Raw genomic sequence first — 18,774 nt, 5'->3', positions numbered from 1 at the left:
TCTTTATTAATTGATTATAAAAATAGGGAGATAACTCACAAGGTAGCCCGGGTGGGGTGTGGGAGGAGGGTAGGAGGGAAGGAAAAGGCCACTTTAAAACTTGTTGAATGCCAGCCTTCTGTTGCTTGGGCTGTCCACTGGGGTGGAGTGGTTGGATGCCCGGAGCCTCCCCCCGCCGCGTTCTTGGGCATCTGGGTGAGGCGGCTATGGAACTTGGGGAGGAGGGAGGGCAGTTAAGCAGGGGCTGCAGCGGCAGTCTGTGATCCTGCTGCCGTTCATGAACCTCCACCAGACGCCGGAGCATGTCCGTTTGATCCCGCAGTAGCCCCAGCGTTTCCTCATGCCTCCTCTGATCTTTCTGCTGCCACCTCTCCTCATGTTCATCGGCCACCGTCCTGTACTCTGCTATTGTGTCCCTCCACACAGCTCTGTCAGTGCCGGTCGACTGCATGAGCTCAGAGAACATTTCATCGCGCGTGCGTTTTTTTCGCCGCCTTATCTGAGAGAGCCTTTGAGACGGAGGAGGGAGGCTTGAAACATTTGCAGCTGCTGGAGGAAAAAAAGGGAGTGAAGTATTTAAAAAGATACATTTTACAGAACAATGGCTATACTCTTTCACGGTGAACAACACTATTCACATTACATAGCACATGTGATTTTAGTACAAGGTCGCATTTTGCATCTTATATTGAGTGCCTGCGGCTTTGGTGTTAAAGATCACACACACAGGGCCAGGCAACAGAATTCGGCTTGCAGGCGGCCATGGTAAGCCATAGTCTTTCGGCTTCTGCAACCTTCATAACAGCAGCCCCCTCCTTTCCCATACCAAGCAAAGCCCGTTGAGTTGGCCATTTACTGCTGCAGTTTTCCTGTTAATGTGCAGCAGCAGAAACCAAACTAACCCCCTCCCCCCCATCCAATTTTCTGGGATGATCGCTTTTCCCCTCCCCCCACCGCCTGGCTGGTATCAGGGAAGATCCCTGCTAGCCAAACGCGAACAGCTCAGCGCCAATATCCCCCCTCCCACCATGTGGCTAACTGCAGGGAGGATTTCTTTTCAGCCACAGGTAAACAGCCCAGTAGGAATGGGCACCTCTGAATGTCCCCTTAATCAAATTCCCCTATTTCAACCAGGTTACCATGAACGATATCTTTCTCCTGAGGATAACACAGAGAGATAAAGAACGGATGTTGCTTGAATGCCAGCAAACACCGGGACCATACGCTGCCAGGCTTTGTCATGCAATGATACCAGATTACTTGCTACTGGCATGGCGTGGTAAAGTGTCCTACCATGGAGGACGGAATAAGGCTGCTCTCCCCAGAAACCTTCTGCAGAGGCTTTTAGAGTACCTCCAGGAGAGCTTCATGGAGATGTCCCTGGAGGATTTCAGCTCCATCCCCAGACACGTTAACAGACTTTTCCAGTAGCTGTACTGGCCACGAATGCATCCCAAGTCCTCAGGGCTACTTAATCATTAAAAAACGCTTGCTTTTATAACATGTATTATATTTAAAAAGATACACTCACCAGAGGTCCCTTCCCTGGCTTCGTTGGGTTGGGAGGGTATTTCAGTCAGGGTGATAAAAAGATCCTGGCTGTCAGGGAGAACGGTGTGCTGTGTGCTCTCCCCAAGCTCGTCGTCCTCCTCATCTTCCCCATCTGCAAAATCCTCAGCCGTGGCGGAGAGTACCCCATCATCGGAGTCCACGGACAGGGGTGGGGTAGTGGTGGCCGGCCCCCCTTAGAATTGCATGCAGCTCAGCGTAGAAGCGGCATGTCTGGGGCTCTGTCCCGGAGCGTCTGTTTGATTCTTTGGTTTTCTGGTACGCTTGTCTGAGCTCCTTAAGTTTCACGTGGCACTGTGTTGTCCCTGATATAGACTCTGTCCCTCGTGGCCTCTGAGATTTTTGAAATGTTTTGACATTTCGTCTTTTGGAACGTAGTTCTGATAGCACGGATTCCTCTCCCTATAAAGCGATCAGATCCAGTACCTCCCGTTCGGTCCATGCGGGAGCTCTTTTTCGATTCTGGGACTGCATGGTCACCTGTGCTGATGAGCTTGCCTGGCCAAACAGGAAATGAGATTCAAAAGTTCCCAGGGCTTTTCCTGTACACCTGGCCAGTGCATCCGAGTTCAGAGTGCTGTCCAGAGCGGTCACAATGGTGCACTGTGGGATAGCTCCCGGAGGCCAATACCTTCGAATTGCATCCACACTAACCCTAATTTGAAATGGCAATGTCGATTTCAGCATTAATCCCCTCATTGGGGAGGAGTACAGAAATCGGTTTTAAGAGCCCTTTATGTCGAAAAAATGGCTTCGTTGTGTGGACGGGTGCAGGGTTAATTCGGATTTAATGCTGCTAAATCCGACATAAACTCGTAGTGTAGACCAGGCCTAATCCAGTTTGAAAAGTCTAAATCAGTGGTACGACTAAATTATAAGCATAGCAAGAAAAATGAGTTGTCTGATTAAAATTCTCCTCATCAGTGTTTTTGTTTTGCTCTAGTTATATCATAATAATATTTTGTTTAAAGCTTGTATGATTCATTTGTTTTTCCTTTTCCCATTAGGAATTCCTACAAACCATGGTAAGCCTACTGGTTACTCATTAAGGGTAGATAATACCGTTCCATTGGTGACACAGGCCCCTACTATACAGCCACTACAGATACGAGCAGGAGTCCTTTCTCAGGTTGGTTCATTTGGAATTGTGTATTTTAAAAATGGCTATTAAAAATTTTATATTACTAGGCACTTAAGAAATCTTATATTTGTAAAGATTGCGTTTGATATGTCCTTAAAGTGTCCCATTTCAATCACTTTTTTGGATTTATGCTGAGTTTTAAGAAGCTAATATAAATACTGGTCATTTACCACTTAATGAAATCTGCTTTACTTCACAATAGCCATGGTCTAATCAAACTCAGCAAATATTGATTCCTGCCTGGCAACAAATAACACCTGTGGCTCCTTCTACTGCAACTCTAGCCTCTGATCCTGTGGCTGGTCCACAAAGATTTGGAGACTGGGGGTAGGTCCAAACAATTTTGTACACCTTTTTTTAGGACTTTTGCGTAACAAAGAATATGGATTTGAGTTGAAAAGTTTACAGCTAATAACTCCTCTCTCCTCTCCTTAGGAAAGTGATTCCTCATGGCAGCCATTACAATTCAGTGATGCCACAGCCTCTCTTAAATCAAATAACTTTGTCTGCCACTCAGCCAATTAGTGTGGGCATTGCACATGTTGTCTGGCCACAACCTGCAGCTACCAAAAGAAATAAACTGTGCCAGAACAGGTTGGTGAAATAGTTTGTTTGTTTTTTTAATTTGGTGTAGATTGTGAGGTCATAGTTTCACAACCTTTGTACAGTGGATGAGAGAGATATGAATAATGCATGCTCACTAAGGTCAGTGACTGTGCTCAAACTGTTCTGTTGCCCCTTCTGAAAATAAACACCTGGCTTGCTGCTTTATCAATTTCTCTGAAGCATTTTGGTAAACAGGATGGGAGACATGAAATGGAAATAAACTTTTTTTTTTTTTTTTTTTTACCTTTGATCTAGTCTCTGCCTGGGATAGTAGCAGCTTTGTCTACATATGTGCTTAAATGGCCTTTGGCAAGGGTTTAAAAATATATTGAGATAGTCCTAATTAGATGCTCCTAATTCTGTGTGAATGAGGATTCATCAAAGAATTAAAAATAAATAGAAGTTATATAATAGTGGTCATAATATGGCTAGACTAGTATTAAGAATAGTCTGTCTTTTGCTGGCAGCGAGAAACTCTTTAGCTGCTTACTGGAGAAAATGTGCCCCATCACTACAGAAGTGGTTTGTAAAGGTATGGGATGTTTTAGTAATGGAGAAGCCAAGGCTATGAAGAACAATTATGGTAGTGGTTATACTACTGGACTCCTTTTCTAGTGTTTGCTAAGGCAAGGTGTCATTCAAAGCCCATTGATGTCAGTGAGAATCTTTCCAATGAATAAGAACTGAAATGTCTGTAGTGTCCAAGCTAGCATTTCTTCATTCCTTCTTTCCTTTATAAGAGAATGGTGCTTTCAGCATATTGTATTACATTTCACCGGTAAATCCAGCCTTAGACCTTACGTTGCAACATCCAGAACAACCCTGCTTGCTATTTGCAATACTTACCTGGAAAATTTGCCATCATTGTTATGAATTACCATATATGCAATATATTTACCTGTATCTTCACTGCTTTATGTTTTACTGTTTATTTTTATTCATGGATGTATAACAATGATGTTTTAATCTACTTGGCTTTTTTAAGTTGTGGGGAGGAGAATAGAATTAAGTTTCCAAGTGTGTTACAGAGATTCTACTAACTGTCTAACGAGGTGTCTTCTTCACAGGAGTAATGTGTTACAAAATACCAATATCCAAAATTCAGCATTTATATCTCCAAAGATAATTAATGTGAAGTCTGTCAAGAGAGTAAGTTGTATAGAAGCACAGGACAATCATAACTCAGAAGGGCAGGAGAGGAACTGTTGCAAAACATCTGTCAGGCAGGACCCTGATTCATCTATTTCAAACAAACAGCGCCAGGCTATCATCATTGCAGATTCTCCAAGTCCAGCAGTCAGTGTGATCACCATCAGTAGTGACACAGATGAAGACGATACAGGACAAAGGCATTCATTAAGAGAGTAAGAGCTTAAATAAGTCTAGTTTTATTAAACTGTTACCTATACTAAGAAACATGCAGTGATTCCAGCAATATCCTCTAGTTCAGCTATTGTGTGTAGTCAATATTTGATTTTAGACACAATGGCAGTCAGTGTGCTTCCAACTTTTTGGTACAAAAGGCAACTCCATGGCAGTATCTTATTTGGAAACTGAAGGCTACTTGTAAAGTTCTGCTTTGCATAGCTATGCAAGCAGTGCATTCATAACAGGGACTTAATGTTTAGAATTCTTGTTATAACAGTAGATGAGTTGTTAAAGTTTGAAAATTGACTGCTCTTAGGTATAGCATGTTTATTGATTTTATTTCTTAATATTGGCTTGCACTTTTCATATGTATCCACCTCTGTAGCATTACATGTATCTGTGTATGAAATTGGAAGTTGAGTATAGGCAATAGAAATTCCATCCTAAAATGATTTTTCTATAAGTTATGAAATAAATTATTCCATATTAAATTACTGTGAATCAAAGAAAAGAGGTCAGTTTTGTTTGAATGCACTTACATTCCATATGGCTGTGAATTATGGCTTTTCCTTAAACATAAGTTTGAGGAAGCCTAATGTCATCTGATTGTTCAGGCTGTGAATCTGAAACTGGTAAACAGGCAAGTAGAAGATAAAAATTTAGAGCCATATCTTCAAAATATGATTGTAGTGTGTGTACAGTTTATGTAAAATTAATTCATATAATTTTTGCACATTGTTTGTGCATGCAAACCATAGATTCAACATATAAAATACTTCCATGTGTACATTGAGTGCAAATAAGGTTTGTATGTATATCAGCATTTATGTTCAGTAGCGGTAGTTAGGCTTGGCACTATTTGGGTTTGGGGGTTTTTTTTTTTTTGCAAGTTTTGTCAAAAATTGGGGTGGGGGAAATGATAAAAATCTATATTAACTATTTTTATATTTATAGTTGCGGGGAGTTAAGGGGGGGCAGGATTGGGGTTAGTGCAGAACTGACAGTGGGACTGCAAGGAGCTCTCTGCGTGGCCAAGGGGCTAGAGACACCCAGGTGCAAGGTGCATGGAGGCTACAGTCTTGGACCGGAAGAGTAGAGACTGCTCCCATCCAGTGGTGCAAGTTGGACAATGAGCCTCTGGCTTTGGGGAAGGCCACCCTGTTCCTGACCATTCCTGCCCAGGGAGGGCCCTGCACTCCTGGCTGGTGAGCGAGTAGGGCTGTGATAGTGGAGCTGCAGAGGATTACTGCACAGTCGCAGGGCTGGCAACACCAGATTCACGCAGGCACAAGGTCAGGGGAAGTCTGTGGCCCTGGTGGGTCAAAGCAGAGACCTCCAGCAAGGGATGCGAGAAGGACGAGCCCGCGGCCGTGGGGAAGGCCACCCCATTACTGAATGGCTCCTATCCAGGGACAGAGAGATGCAGCAGCAGGGTGACCTCCCCCATGGCTGGGGGCTTGTCCTCCTGCTCGCAACCCTGGCTGGGGGAGAGGGTCTTTGCTCTGACCCATCAGGTCCACAGCCTTCCTTACACATTGTGCCTGCCAGGATCTGATGTTGCCGGACCCTTGGCTGTCCAAGAAGCCCTCTCCAGTTCTGCTGTTATGGGCCCACTTGCTCACTCCTGCAACAGCAGGGTTGCAGATGGCTCTGTGCGCTACCGCAGGGCCAGTGACACCCAATCCTTACCAATGGATACTTTTTGTTATTGATTTCAGTGTTAGCTGAAATCGATGTTTACTAACATCTGTTTAAATCAAATCCTGCCAAACCTAGTGGTAGTGTACAACAAATTGAATATGTAGGCACTCGTGTGTGTGTGTTGGTTTACATACACACACATTTGGTTGATGTTTTTCAAGGCAGTCCAGGGTGCCACACAGCTTAAATTAATTCTAATAGAAGATGTGTGTCTAAATACCCGGGGCTGCTTTAAAAATCTTTTTCATGCTTGCACCCACACTTTCCCCACTTACGCCACATTTCATTTTCATTGCATGTTGTGGGGAGTGTGAGAAGAATCAGCTACTTCTATGGCAGAGATGGTACAGAGGTTTTTTTGTTTTTTTTTTTAAATATATATATAAATTATTTAGGGCCATAGCCTACAGTTCTTCGTAAATCAAATCAGTGGAGCCAGCCGAAGACTTACTTGAGTAGAGACTGCAAGATTTGGTCTGGGCTATGGCCAATTTTTTTTTACTTTGAGTGCCTAAGGTTTCTAATTCACATTTAGGCACCAAAATAAAAATGACCTAATTTTTCAAAGGTGTTGTATACCTGCAGGAATACCTGAATTGGTATTCATAGATTCCGAACTTTTAATTTTTTGAACTTGAATGCCTAACTGTGGATTCAGGAGCCTTACTTTAGGCTTCAGAGTTTAAAAATTTAGGTCAAAATTTCCAAAGGAACCCCAAAAAACTTTAGATTGTGTACGAATGGAACACTAAACAGGAATAAGAATCATTGCTTTTTATCTTTTGGGTGATAGGCCCCATTCCCTTTCCAGTGTAGTACTAACATATTAAAGATCGGTCTGTATTACTTTAAGGTTAGCTGTGTGTAGAAGGAATGAATGACCTGCCAAATGACAGGCAGTATTTATTTTTTGTCTTAATTATTTTTCTTTGCTTCAGATGTAAAGGTAGCCTAGATTGTGAAGCCTGCCAGAGCACTATGAATATTGATCGTGTATGTTCGTTAAGCAGCCCTGACAGCACTTTGAGCACCAGCTCCTCTGGCCAGTCTAGTCCATCGCCTTGCAAGAGACCCAACAGGTACAAAGTTATGTTATTTCCAGGATACAGTGGAAGTCTGCTTTTAGTGAAACTCCTGACATTTTTAGTTCATTGTATTTTACATTGCCAGATTTCTCTCTTTCACAGGCTAACTTATGTTTTGAAAAAATTGTCATTCTAAGAGATTTATATGTATGTTAATGATATATATTATTTATATATCATAGCTAGTTTATTAATTGTTCCTGATAAATTGTGTTCATCTCATTGAATGGTTTCATAGTGTTAAACTGAATGGCAATAATTCATACAGTGTGTAAAAAAAAAAAGAAAAAAAATACACACAAAAAACTCCATTAGAAGAACATTGATTGCAAAGTCACACACTAAAAAGTTGGGAAATGCTAGAATTAAACAACCTTAATTCAGCCCTTTGTGCACATCCGTTATAGTACAGTCTTTAATTACATGATCACATACCGTTTTTTTCCATAGTACCTGCTTCATGCAGTGCACAGAATGGATGGTGCTCAATTAGTGAGCAGCTATTGAATATTTTGTTTTCTCCTTCAGTGTTTGGCCACATGCCTTCCTTACTTCACTATTTAAACCCTGCTCTGAAGACAAAATTATTAATTTTTTCATGGCCCCTTCTGTGACACACTCATCACTATAGTATCTGAATGTTTCACAAACATTAGTTTATCTTCATAACACCCCTATGAGGTAAGGAGATTATATACAAGGTCAAAAGTTTCCACTGATTTTGAGTGCCTGGATTGACACCTAGGTCCTGACTTTTTCGAAGTACTTAGCATTATAGAGCACTTTATATGTTCAAAGCACAGTTCTCACTGATTTAGCTGCAGCTGTGAGTGGTGCTCAGCAGTTCTGCAAATCAGACCCCAGGGTCTTCCAGTCAGGTACCCAGAAAACAAGAAACATGCAATTAGTGACCACCTGTTAAAAGTTTGGTTTAAGTGACTTGCCTATCCTTGTGTAGGAACTTACGTAGTAGAGGCAGGGATAGAATCCAGTTTTCTAGGGCAGCATTCAACAGCCTTAACCATGAGACCATTCTTTTTTTCCTGCAATCCCTTGCCTCATCCCACACCTCATTTCACTTATATACACCTTCTGACTTCCATAACAAATGATACAGAGGGCCTGCAGAGCCTCACTGTGCAACTCTGATGCACTCCTGGAGTATGCTCCATCCTGTGTGCTGAGTGAGCCGGGTGCTCTGGGGGAAGACATGGCGGGGAACAGGGGAAGGAGTAATCATGTAATTAAAAAATATATCATAATGCACACACACAAGGGAACAGACTTAAGGTTAGAAATTGCTCAGGTGTTTAAAGTTAAGCATGTATTTAAGTGCTTTGCCGGATAAGTGCCTTATTCTGTAGATCAGCATTCTCATGTTTTCCTAGACGACTTCTTAAAAAGAAATGATCTTGGGCACATCTCCTCTCAGTGATGAACACATCCAGCTACCATACAGATGGGTGCTATATGAGCACCTAGATTAATTTACTCACAAACCCTTATGACTTATTTAGATTGTAAAGCTCTTTGAGGCAGGGAATGTCTCCTACCATGTGTTGGCACAGTGCCTTGCACAGTGGGTCCCAAATGCATTTGGGGACTCCAGGCACCATTGTAGTACAAATATTTGTGTGAATTTTTACATTTACAGTTAACATTTAAAACAAAGTTAGTTTCCGTTCCCCAGTGCCTCACTGCTTGATCTCCCCTACTCTCCATGAAGTACCTGGCTTTGATTCCACTGTTGGTTGTGGTCTTGCTTAGCCATTCCTGGGTCTTGTCCTACTGACACTTCTTCTCTGATTGGCATCTACAAGCTCCTCTAACCCCTTTTCACCCACCATTATAGAGGTTGGCATTTCCACCTTCTCTCCTTACCAGCTGCTTCAAGAGGAACATTTTTTAAAGACGAGGGGTATGCATCAGTTGATCAGCATATACTCCATGGCCCACCAGCAAACGTTCTATGGCAGTGGTTCTCAAATTTTTTTTTTCACGGACCACTTGAAAATTCCTGAGGGTCTCAGCGGACCACTTAATGATCTTTCCAAGTGTTGTTTGAACCATTAGCTAACTATTGTAAAGTGCTTTGGATAAAAGCACTATATAAAAAAAAAATTATAAACTTTTTTTGTTCTACAAATAAAAGCACACAACTCATATTTTCATATCAGTAATGTTAGCTTTCTAATGCGATGGATTTGCCCTCTCTCCCCTGCCGCGGCAGCCCCTGAGCTGGGGCTGGGAAGGAGGCGGGGGTTTCTCCCTCACCACAGCAGCCACAGAGATGAGGCTGGGAAGGAGGGCTGTCTCTCCCCAGCAGCCGCAACCCAAAAGCTGGGGAAAGTCACCTCTTTCTCGGCGGCCGCAGTCCTGCACATCCAAAATTCCCCCCACCCCCTCTTCTCACCCCACTGCCTCCTCGTCCCCCCAAGGCCACCACTCACCTTACATGTGCGTCTTCTCCAGGGTCCAGGTACCTAATTAGTGGAGCCACGCCTGCGCATCTCCACTAATTAGGTGGGTGGCCCTTCATTCTCTCGTGTGCGGCCACCCAATGTGCACCTTAGAGGGAACTGTCTGCGGACCACCTGAATGGAGCTCGCAGACCACTGGTGGTCCACGGACCACAGTTTGAGAACCTCTGTTCTATAGACTGTTGTTTGAGAATGGGGCTTTGCTTTTCCTCTTACCCTAAATACTGTCAGAAATAATCTGTCAAACCTATGTGCTTGGCTACACCTGTATATGTAACCACCTATATCTAGTGGCTAATCCAACAATAACTAGCTACTGTGCCAGCAGTGTTCTCCTGATGCCTCACATGTAATTATGCGTCTCTTTGTGCTAGGTAGACACTTATACAATTTCCGTAGGCCTGTGTCTTGTTTTTAGAAGCATAAAGTATTTCCTCCTCTGCTTATGGCATGATAACCATGGCAAGGCTTTTATTCTTTGAATTAGGAAGAAAATGAGGTAATTAGTGTGCATATGTGTGGTGGGATTACAATTTAAAACTTAATATGGATTAGGGTGATTTATTAGAGCAAGGTTAATGCGCAACTCACCATAACTCTCACTAATTTCTTTTAGCAAAGTAACTGTGACCATATCCTTTCCACAACTTGTCATTTAAGGCTGGAAGATGAGTTTAGACTTTTAGCTTCCATCTGAATTCCCAGCTTGTGTGGTTTTAACTTTAGACACTTAACATAACTAAAATGTAAATTTTTTTTCTGCTTTTTTTTATTTTTAAACATTTTCTGTAAATATCTTTTTGTCATACATTACAAGAACGCTAATGGAAGAACACTCTGCTTATTATGCAATATTTATTTTTTTAATAGTATGTCAGATGACGAACAAGAGAGTGGCTGTGATACTGTGGATGGTTCCCCAACCTCAGACTCTTCAGGACACGACAGTCCATTTGTAGAAAGCAGTTTTGTAGACAACACCAATCAAAATACAGAAACCAGAAACTCGGTTAACGCAGAAACCAAACCCGATGTCTGCGCTGTTGTGGTGCCACCAATAAGAATAGAAAACAGATTAAATTTAGATGAGCAGATGGTGAATACAGGTAAACTAATTTAGTTGGTCTTCTCTTTTATAATAATGGGTAAGTCAGAAATTTGAGCAGTCTATTCAATAGGTATATGCACCAAACATAAGATTTAAGCTACCTCTCTCTTATTTAATCATGTATTTTACCTAAATTATTAAATCTTAATCATAAATTAATTTTTAAAATGTTTTCAAAGTTTCTTGGTTTATTGCTTTACAACTATTGCCTATTTGAATAGTTGAAAGAATTGAAGTTTTGCCTTGGTACTAGTATTTGATTTTATTTGTCCAAAGGCAAAACTATGTACTGTTTATATCTTGCCAGATAACACATGCCAGCCGCTGATAAAAGGCCGATCTATCCCTGGAAGAGTAAACCAGCCTCCTGCTGTGGGTAACCGTCAGCAAAAATTTACATCAGCATTCCATCAGCAGCCTATAAATTTCAGTCAGGTATGTGCATTCATTCACAGCTCAAAACTGTTTCACTGTCTTAAGGTTTGAGGGCCTGATTTTAAAAAATGCTGGACACCCGCAACACTGCACTAAATGGGAGCTGTGGCTACTCCACATGTTTGAAAAATCAGGTCTCAAGTCAGTAAAAAATATGCCCAACGTCTACAGTCAAGCTGCTGAAGTCCTGAAAAATGGGCTTCTCTAGCCTATTGTGCAAGTCAGAAATATCTTCTACTTTGTCCCTAAATTAGCAGCCATGGTAGTGATTGAACAGATGAGTTTGTAAAGATGACGGAAAAACAGTACTGGGAAAATTGTTACAATCTACATTAAGTTTAGTAGAAAGCCCGAGACATGATCATATATATTTGACCACTTTTCCTCCTTCCAAATGATAAAATATTTGTACCATGGAGTTAAGTGTAGGGCCATATTTTCAGCCTTGTTGAACTGGAACTGGAAACCCAGCGTATCTGTCCAGCTGAGAATTCTGTTAGTTGAGGGGAATCCCAGAATGTAGTAGAGATGATGCATCCAGTTGTAATTCACTATTTCCCTGGTATGTTGTGAGCATGGCTGAGAAAAAAGGGACATGTTCTTCGAGTGATGGTCCCTATGTGTATTCCACACGTGTACATGGTTCTTAAAGATGTGAGGTCCTTATCTGTATTTCACACATGGTATACATTGGCACCATGCACATGAGTTCAGAGATTTTTAGTAAGCAGTGTCCATTGGTCTGCACATGCACAGTTGATCTCCTCATGCTCTGAACTGAGGGTAAATAGTGGGGTTTCTCCAGTTCCTTCTTACTGCGGCATCGCCTGAGTAAGAATCTTCTGTGTGTCTGGCTTCTTCCCCAACTGCGTCATTCTGTAAATATATTATAAATAGTTTTTGGTATTTTAATCTTTTAGTATGGCCTGTACTTAATTGTTTTTTATCTCACTCTGGGGAAATTCTCCCAGAAGGCTAGGATTATGCCCATAGTCCCAGGGTTCAAGAATTGTTTTTCCTGCCCCTGCTCATTTTCTGTGAGTGACGAACACCAGCGTTGCCTCTACTGGCTAGGCAAGGTTCACATCTGAGCCAAATGCAGCGTTTGCCACTCCTTCTTCCCTCCCAGAACTCATGAGGGTTAGGAGCGAAGACTTAAAAATCGGATGGAGCAGACCATGAGACCCCAATCAGATGTGGACCGGGGAGATCACCCAGTATGTTGGCCTCCAGCAGGCTGCACCCCTCTGAGCATGAGCTCCAGAGTTGAGGCTGAGACTTTCAAGCCTAAGGAGAAGGATTCTTGTGAGAGTAATGACAGGTTTCAGAGTAGCAGCCATGTTAGTCTGTATCCGCAAAAAGAAAAGGAGGACTTGTGGCACCTTAGAGACTAACAAATTTATTTGAGCATAAGCTTTCATGAGCTACATCCGATGAAGTGAGCTGTAGCTCACAAAAGCTTATGCTCAAATAAATTTGTTAGTCTCTAAGGTGCCACAAGTCCTCCTTTTCTTTTTGTGAGAGTAAGGGGCACTCTCATAAGTATTGAGACAGACCTCCTTTATCCAAGCCTACTCTCAAGAGCAAAGATCCTTCCCTGACCCCTTCAAAGGTAAGAGAGCCCTTGCCATGGATACTAAGGCTATAGACCCGAGTAAAACTCTGGGAAGAGAAAGTGGCACAAAGAGGCACAGATCTGTTGATTCTGGTACTGGTTCGTACATCTAAAATGTACAACAAACTTCCATGGCCACTCCCTTCAATATTCAGATCAGACTCAGTGCCAAAACTATCACAGCCCTGGAGGGACCCGACTTCCACTGCGACCAGAGAAGCACTAGAGCTGACCGCTCCACCAATGAGCTCACCTTGCACCCAAGGGCAGTCAGCGACCTATGTCTCCCCGGAGGACACTTTCGCTCTCCACTACCCTCACTCATCCCTCCTCTCTGGTCTGCCTTTACTCAGAGACATAGTTACCCCAGAGGCCAAAGCTAGTCTGAGGTTGCAGGGCTGCCCTCCTCTCCCACTAGTGAGCCTGACCATTGGTACCCTTGGTTCCACTGGTAATCCAGTGGATCAGAAGCTCCACAGGGGTCTCTACTTTACCAGACAGAGATGGCCTGGGACAGAAGCACTAGGAGATTGGGGTTCCATCCTCCAGCCAGACATGACTTGCTAGGAGACAGAGCAATGCCATGGGGTCCTCCCCTACTGGTTGATCCCTTGTCCCGGCACATCTGGGGCCCTTGGGATCCTTACCCTTGGCACCCAGGATCAGTACATGAGCCTTATTTACCATCTCCTAGCCAACCCCAACTAGTCTCCATCCGAGTATTGGGAGGAGGAAGGTGAATGAGATCTGATGATTCTGGGAGCAATTTCATTGTCTTCCCCAGATCAAGCAGTTATCCCATCTTTGCTCTCTCTGCCTGGCTATGTCATGCAATATCAGAAACTCCTGCAGAGAGTGGTGTATGAGCTGCAGATACATCTTGAAGAAGTTCAGGAGCCCCACTGTAGATTACTGGAGATTTTGTAGCCCTTGGGACCCAGGTGTGTGGCCCTCCTGATCAAGAAGACCATCATGGATGCAGCAAAAAGGGTGTGGCCTGTTCCTGCTTCTTGTGCTACCACCCCAAAGAGGGCTGAGAATCACTACTTTGTTCCATCCAAGGCAGGAGAGTTTCTATTCTCACTCCCACTGCCTAACTCCTTGGTGGTACAAGTGGCTACCAAGAGATCCAGGCTGCAATTCCTAAAAACTACTTCCTCAGACAAGGATGGCAAATGGCTCGATCTCCTGGGAAGAAAGATCTTCATCTCCACCTCTCTTTAATTTAGGATTTCAAATTACCGGGTTGTTCTGGCTAAACACAATTTCACCAATTATACAAAGCTTTTAGATTTTAAAGACAAGCTTCCTCAGGAAAACGGAGCCCACTCCAAGTCCTTAATTGATCATGGCAAATTGGTGACCAAGACTTCCCTCTAAGCTGCACTAGATGCTGCAATACTGTGCCCAGGAGGATGGCTACGGCCCTTGTTGAAAGATTCTTGGTTACAATGCTCAGATTTTCATAGGGAGGTGCAGTGTACACCATTCAGGATCTGCCCTTCGATACAGTTAATCTGTTCCATGAGACAGATGAGTCTCTCCACTCCCTCAAAAATCCAAGGACAACTCTTTGTTCACTGGGCATCTATACCTGTTTGTAAGAGAAAGCATCTTAGGCAGGGTTACAGCCTTTTTGCTATCAATGTCCCTGGGATTCACCAAATATATCATACAGGATCCACAGTTTCCTGCAACATCCACTGCCACACCTCCTTCTAACCCTCAACTAAGGAATTTCTTGAGACAGATCTGGTGAGACCCACGTCCCTTTATTGATGCCACATCATCCCACCCCCACTCAGTTTTTTGGAGGCCACCTTACCCAATTTGCCTGCAGCTGGAGGGCTCTAATAGCAAAAAAATGGGTACTGGAAATTACTCATTGCAACTATGTGATTGAGTACGTCAACTCCTACCCACAAACCTCCTTCCAAGTTCCTTTTGAGGGATCAGTCTCATGAGGAAATTCTTTGTAAGAAAGGGATTCCCTTCTCCATCGGAGAGCTATAGAAAAAGTTCCACCTCAGCATTAGGGGAAAGGATTGTACTCTCCATACTTTTTAGTTCCAAAAAGAACAGGAGATGGAGACCCATTCTCAAACTACACCAACTAACTATATTTACCCCCAAAATTAAAATTCTGCATGGTCACGTTGGTGTCAATTTCATTTCTGGAAGAGATTGCACAGATCTCGACATGAAAAATTCGTACATTCACCCATCCCACAGGAGGTTCCTCTTCAGTCAAGATCACTGCCAGGGTCATTCCATTTGGGCTAGCCACAGCACCCAGGGTCTTTACAAAAAAATTTTCAGTGGTGACAGCTTGAATGAGAAGAAATGGGTTCATCGTCTTTCCATACCTCAATATCTGGCTCCAACAGGCAAGTCATATGAGGAAGTCTCATTGGCAGTCCATTTCCTGCTTCATCTACTTCCTTTTCTAGGCGTTTGTGTCAACCATGAGAAGTCCACATTAACCCCCACAAGGTCCATAAACTTCATAGGAGCGACCTTAGACTTGACCACAGCAAGAGCCTATCTATCTATTGAGAGATTGCGTGGCTTGGGCACTCTCATAAACCAGGTCACCTTCAGGCCACAGACTTCAGTCAAAACTTGCCTGTTCCCTCCTCAGCCACATGACCTTATGCACACATGATGCCATCTATCTTCATTGTCTGCAAAGCTGGCTTCTGTCCATTTACTCACCAGAGAGGCGCAATATCTGTGCCAAAGTGACTGTTGTGTACAAGTTCCCGGACTCTCATCTGGTGGAGAAAGTATGGATGGGGATCTCTTTCCTCACACTGACACTCAATGCAATTATCATTATTGATACCGCCCTTTTAGGTTGGGGAACTCATATGGATGATCATACTGCACAAGGACCTGGAATCTTCAGGAGTCCAGGATTCATATCAATTTACTAGAATTGAGAGCAGTCCGTCAGAACTTCAGTGCCTTCCTCCCACTCATCCAATCCGGGCATATCCAAATAATGGGTCTGTCCTCTGAATAAACAAGCAGGCGGGAATGATATTACTCCTTGTGTGTGTACATCCAGTGAACCTCTGGAACTGATGCAACAGCCATCACATAACCCTTTCAGCAGCACGTTCACTAGGTGAGCAGAACTCCCTAGCAGACATTCTCAGCAGGCATTCTGCTGCAGACCATGAATGGGAGATTCACAGTTTGGTCCTGAACAAGGTCTTCATCCGGTGGGGAATGCCGTCTTTGCTTTACACGTTAACAGGAAATTTCCCCTGTATTGCTTTATAGGAGCACTAAGCACGGGCTCAAAGGCAGACACCTATCTGTTACTTTGGAGGGTTCACCTCAGATTTGCCTTCCCTCCCATCCCGTTAAAATCACAGGTGCTATGGAAAATTCATCATGACAGTGCTTGAGTCATCCTTATTGCTCCCAACTAAGACAGTTCTGATTCATGGATCTTCTGAAACTCTCAGCTCATCTGCCCATAATCATCTCCCCATTTCCAGACCTGCTAATGCAACACAAAGGCATCTGTAGGCACCACAACCCGAAACTGCTGTAACTCAAGGCCTGGTATTTGGATGGGCATCGGATGTAGAGCATTCATGTTCTGAAAGGGTGCAATCCATTCTCAATCAAAGCAGGAAAGATTTTAGCAGAAGATGTTGTTTAGCTAAATAGAAGCATTTCTCTTCTTGGGCTTAACAATGCCAATCTCCAGAATCTGCTGGAATCCCTGCTATTCTTGAGTATCTACTTACCCATAAGACACTGGGTATCTGTTTTAGTTCCCTTTGGTTTCATTTGGCAGCAATCAGTGCTTTTCATTCTGCTGTTGACAGCCATACTATCTTCACTCATCCTACAACCACTAAATTTTTGCAGGGGCTTCTTCGATCCTTCCCATCAATGGTGAAGCTCACATTCTAGTGGGACCTCAACTTCATTCTTTCATCTCTCACCAGACCTAACTTTGAACCTTTAGCCTCAGGTTTTATGTCCCGTCTCTCAATGAAAGTTCCCTTCCTAGTCGCCCTAATATCAGCCAGAAGAGTCAGTAAAGCTGGGAGCACACATAGCAGACCCGCCATATACTACCCTCCATAAAGAAAAGGTCTCACTGTGCCACCACCCGAAATTCATCCCTAAAGTAAATTCAGAGTTTCCCAGGAGTCAAACCATCCATTTACCATTGGTGGGGTTTGTTTTTTTTTTCTTCAAACCGCAAGCTTCTGATGAAGAGAGGAATATATGTTCTTTGGGTGTCCGAAGGGCACTGGCCTTTTATCTACAAAGAACAAAAGCTATTAGAAAGACACCTAAACTATTTGTTTTCATAGCAGAGAGATCAAGGGGTCAAGCTATACCTCTGCAGAAACTTTCTAAATGGATCTCTGGTTGCATTATTCTTAGCTACCAACTAGCCCACATTCCTTCCCCGGAGCGGATGAGGGTTCATTCCACCAGCGTGGAGGCAACTTCTGCTGTATCTGCTGGAGATATGTAGAGCAGCTGGAGCTCCTTGCACACCTTCACAAAAGTTCATGCTTTGGTTCAGTCTTCTACTGCAGATACAGCTGTTGGGACAGCAATGTTACAATCAGCCATCACTTCTGTGTCCTCGTACCCATCTCCATTTTGACTACTGCTTGCTAATCTCCCACCTGTGGACTACATATAGGAACCATCACTCCAAGAAGAAATGGAGGTTAGTTCTTTGAGACGTGTGATCCCTAGCTGTATTCCATTGTCTGCCCTCCATCCCCTCTGCTGCAGATTATATCTGGATTTGTGATGAGAAGGAACTGGAGAGGCATCAGTCTGCATGACCCCTTATGCACTCAGTTCAGAGGAGAACAAACTGTACATGTGTGGACCAACGGAGACTCCTTACTAAAAATCTCTGGACTTATGCGCATGGTGCACGTGCACCACATGTGGAATAAAGCTAGGGATCACACATCTCAAAGAACCTCCAGTTACAGGTAACTAATCTCCATTTCTCCAGCAGTTCTTCAGCAGCCAGAAACACTTTGTGTGGTCCTGGGTAGTGGGTGTAATTTACAACAGCCTTGAGGTTGGTCCAAGGATCAAGAGCTGCAAAGCCAATTTACTACCTCCTTAGTGCTACACCAAGTATCTCTCTGCTGCAACCCAGGATCTAGCCCATAGACAATATAGAAAACTACATTTACTAAATTTAAGTTATTTTAATTATTTTACTTTGGGCATAAGAACAGCCATACTGGGTCAGACCAATTGTCCATCTAGCCGAGTATCCTGTTTTCTGACTGTGGCCAATGCCAGGTGGTTCAGAGGGAATGAACAGAACAGGTAATCATCAAGTGATCCATCCCCTGTCGCTCATCCCCAGATTCTGGGCAGTAGCTACATTAACAAAACTCTTTTTAAATAACATCTAGCTATTTGGAGGGGCAGTGCATTTAAAAACAAAACCCTGCTTATCTGTTTATAGTAAATATTAAAACAAAATGTTAGTCTGCCATATACAGATAGGAGGCTTATTGATTATTACTTAGAATAATTCAGATTGGAAAGGATCTCTGGGTCATCTAGTACATCCTCCTGCATCATCGTGGAAGGATTGATTTAATTAATCCTAAACTAACCCTAATATGATCAGCTTATTCTAACTTTGACCA

At 43.2% G+C, this 18,774-nt stretch overlaps 1 protein-coding gene across 10 annotated transcripts in view; it reads left to right on the top strand.

Moving 5' to 3' along the window:
* Positions 1 to 18,774, top strand: part of HIPK3 (homeodomain interacting protein kinase 3) — a 157,440-nt gene that overhangs the window by 133,946 nt on the left and 4,720 nt on the right. For 8 of the 10 annotated variants that reach the window (XM_037899877.2, XM_037899873.2, XM_043550167.1 and 5 more), the window contains 7 exons: positions 2,577 to 2,698; positions 2,913 to 3,037; positions 3,146 to 3,304; positions 4,384 to 4,680; positions 7,324 to 7,464; positions 10,821 to 11,056; positions 11,366 to 11,493. In XM_037899877.2, the coding sequence (XP_037755805.1) occupies positions 2,577 to 2,698; positions 2,913 to 3,037; positions 3,146 to 3,304; positions 4,384 to 4,680; positions 7,324 to 7,464; positions 10,821 to 11,056; positions 11,366 to 11,493 (1,208 nt within the window). The remainder of the gene's footprint in view (positions 1 to 2,576; positions 2,699 to 2,912; positions 3,038 to 3,145; positions 3,305 to 4,383; positions 4,681 to 7,323; positions 7,465 to 10,820; positions 11,057 to 11,365; positions 11,494 to 18,774) is intronic. The other 2 variants (XM_043550171.1, XM_043550170.1) reach the window with 1 other exon arrangement.

This window comes from Chelonia mydas, chromosome 6 (genome assembly GCF_015237465.2).
Source record: "Chelonia mydas isolate rCheMyd1 chromosome 6, rCheMyd1.pri.v2, whole genome shotgun sequence".
Taxonomy (NCBI): domain Eukaryota; kingdom Metazoa; phylum Chordata; order Testudines; family Cheloniidae; genus Chelonia; species Chelonia mydas.
Note: the sequence above shows the minus strand (reverse complement) of the source record. Positions and strands in the feature narration are given on the sequence as shown.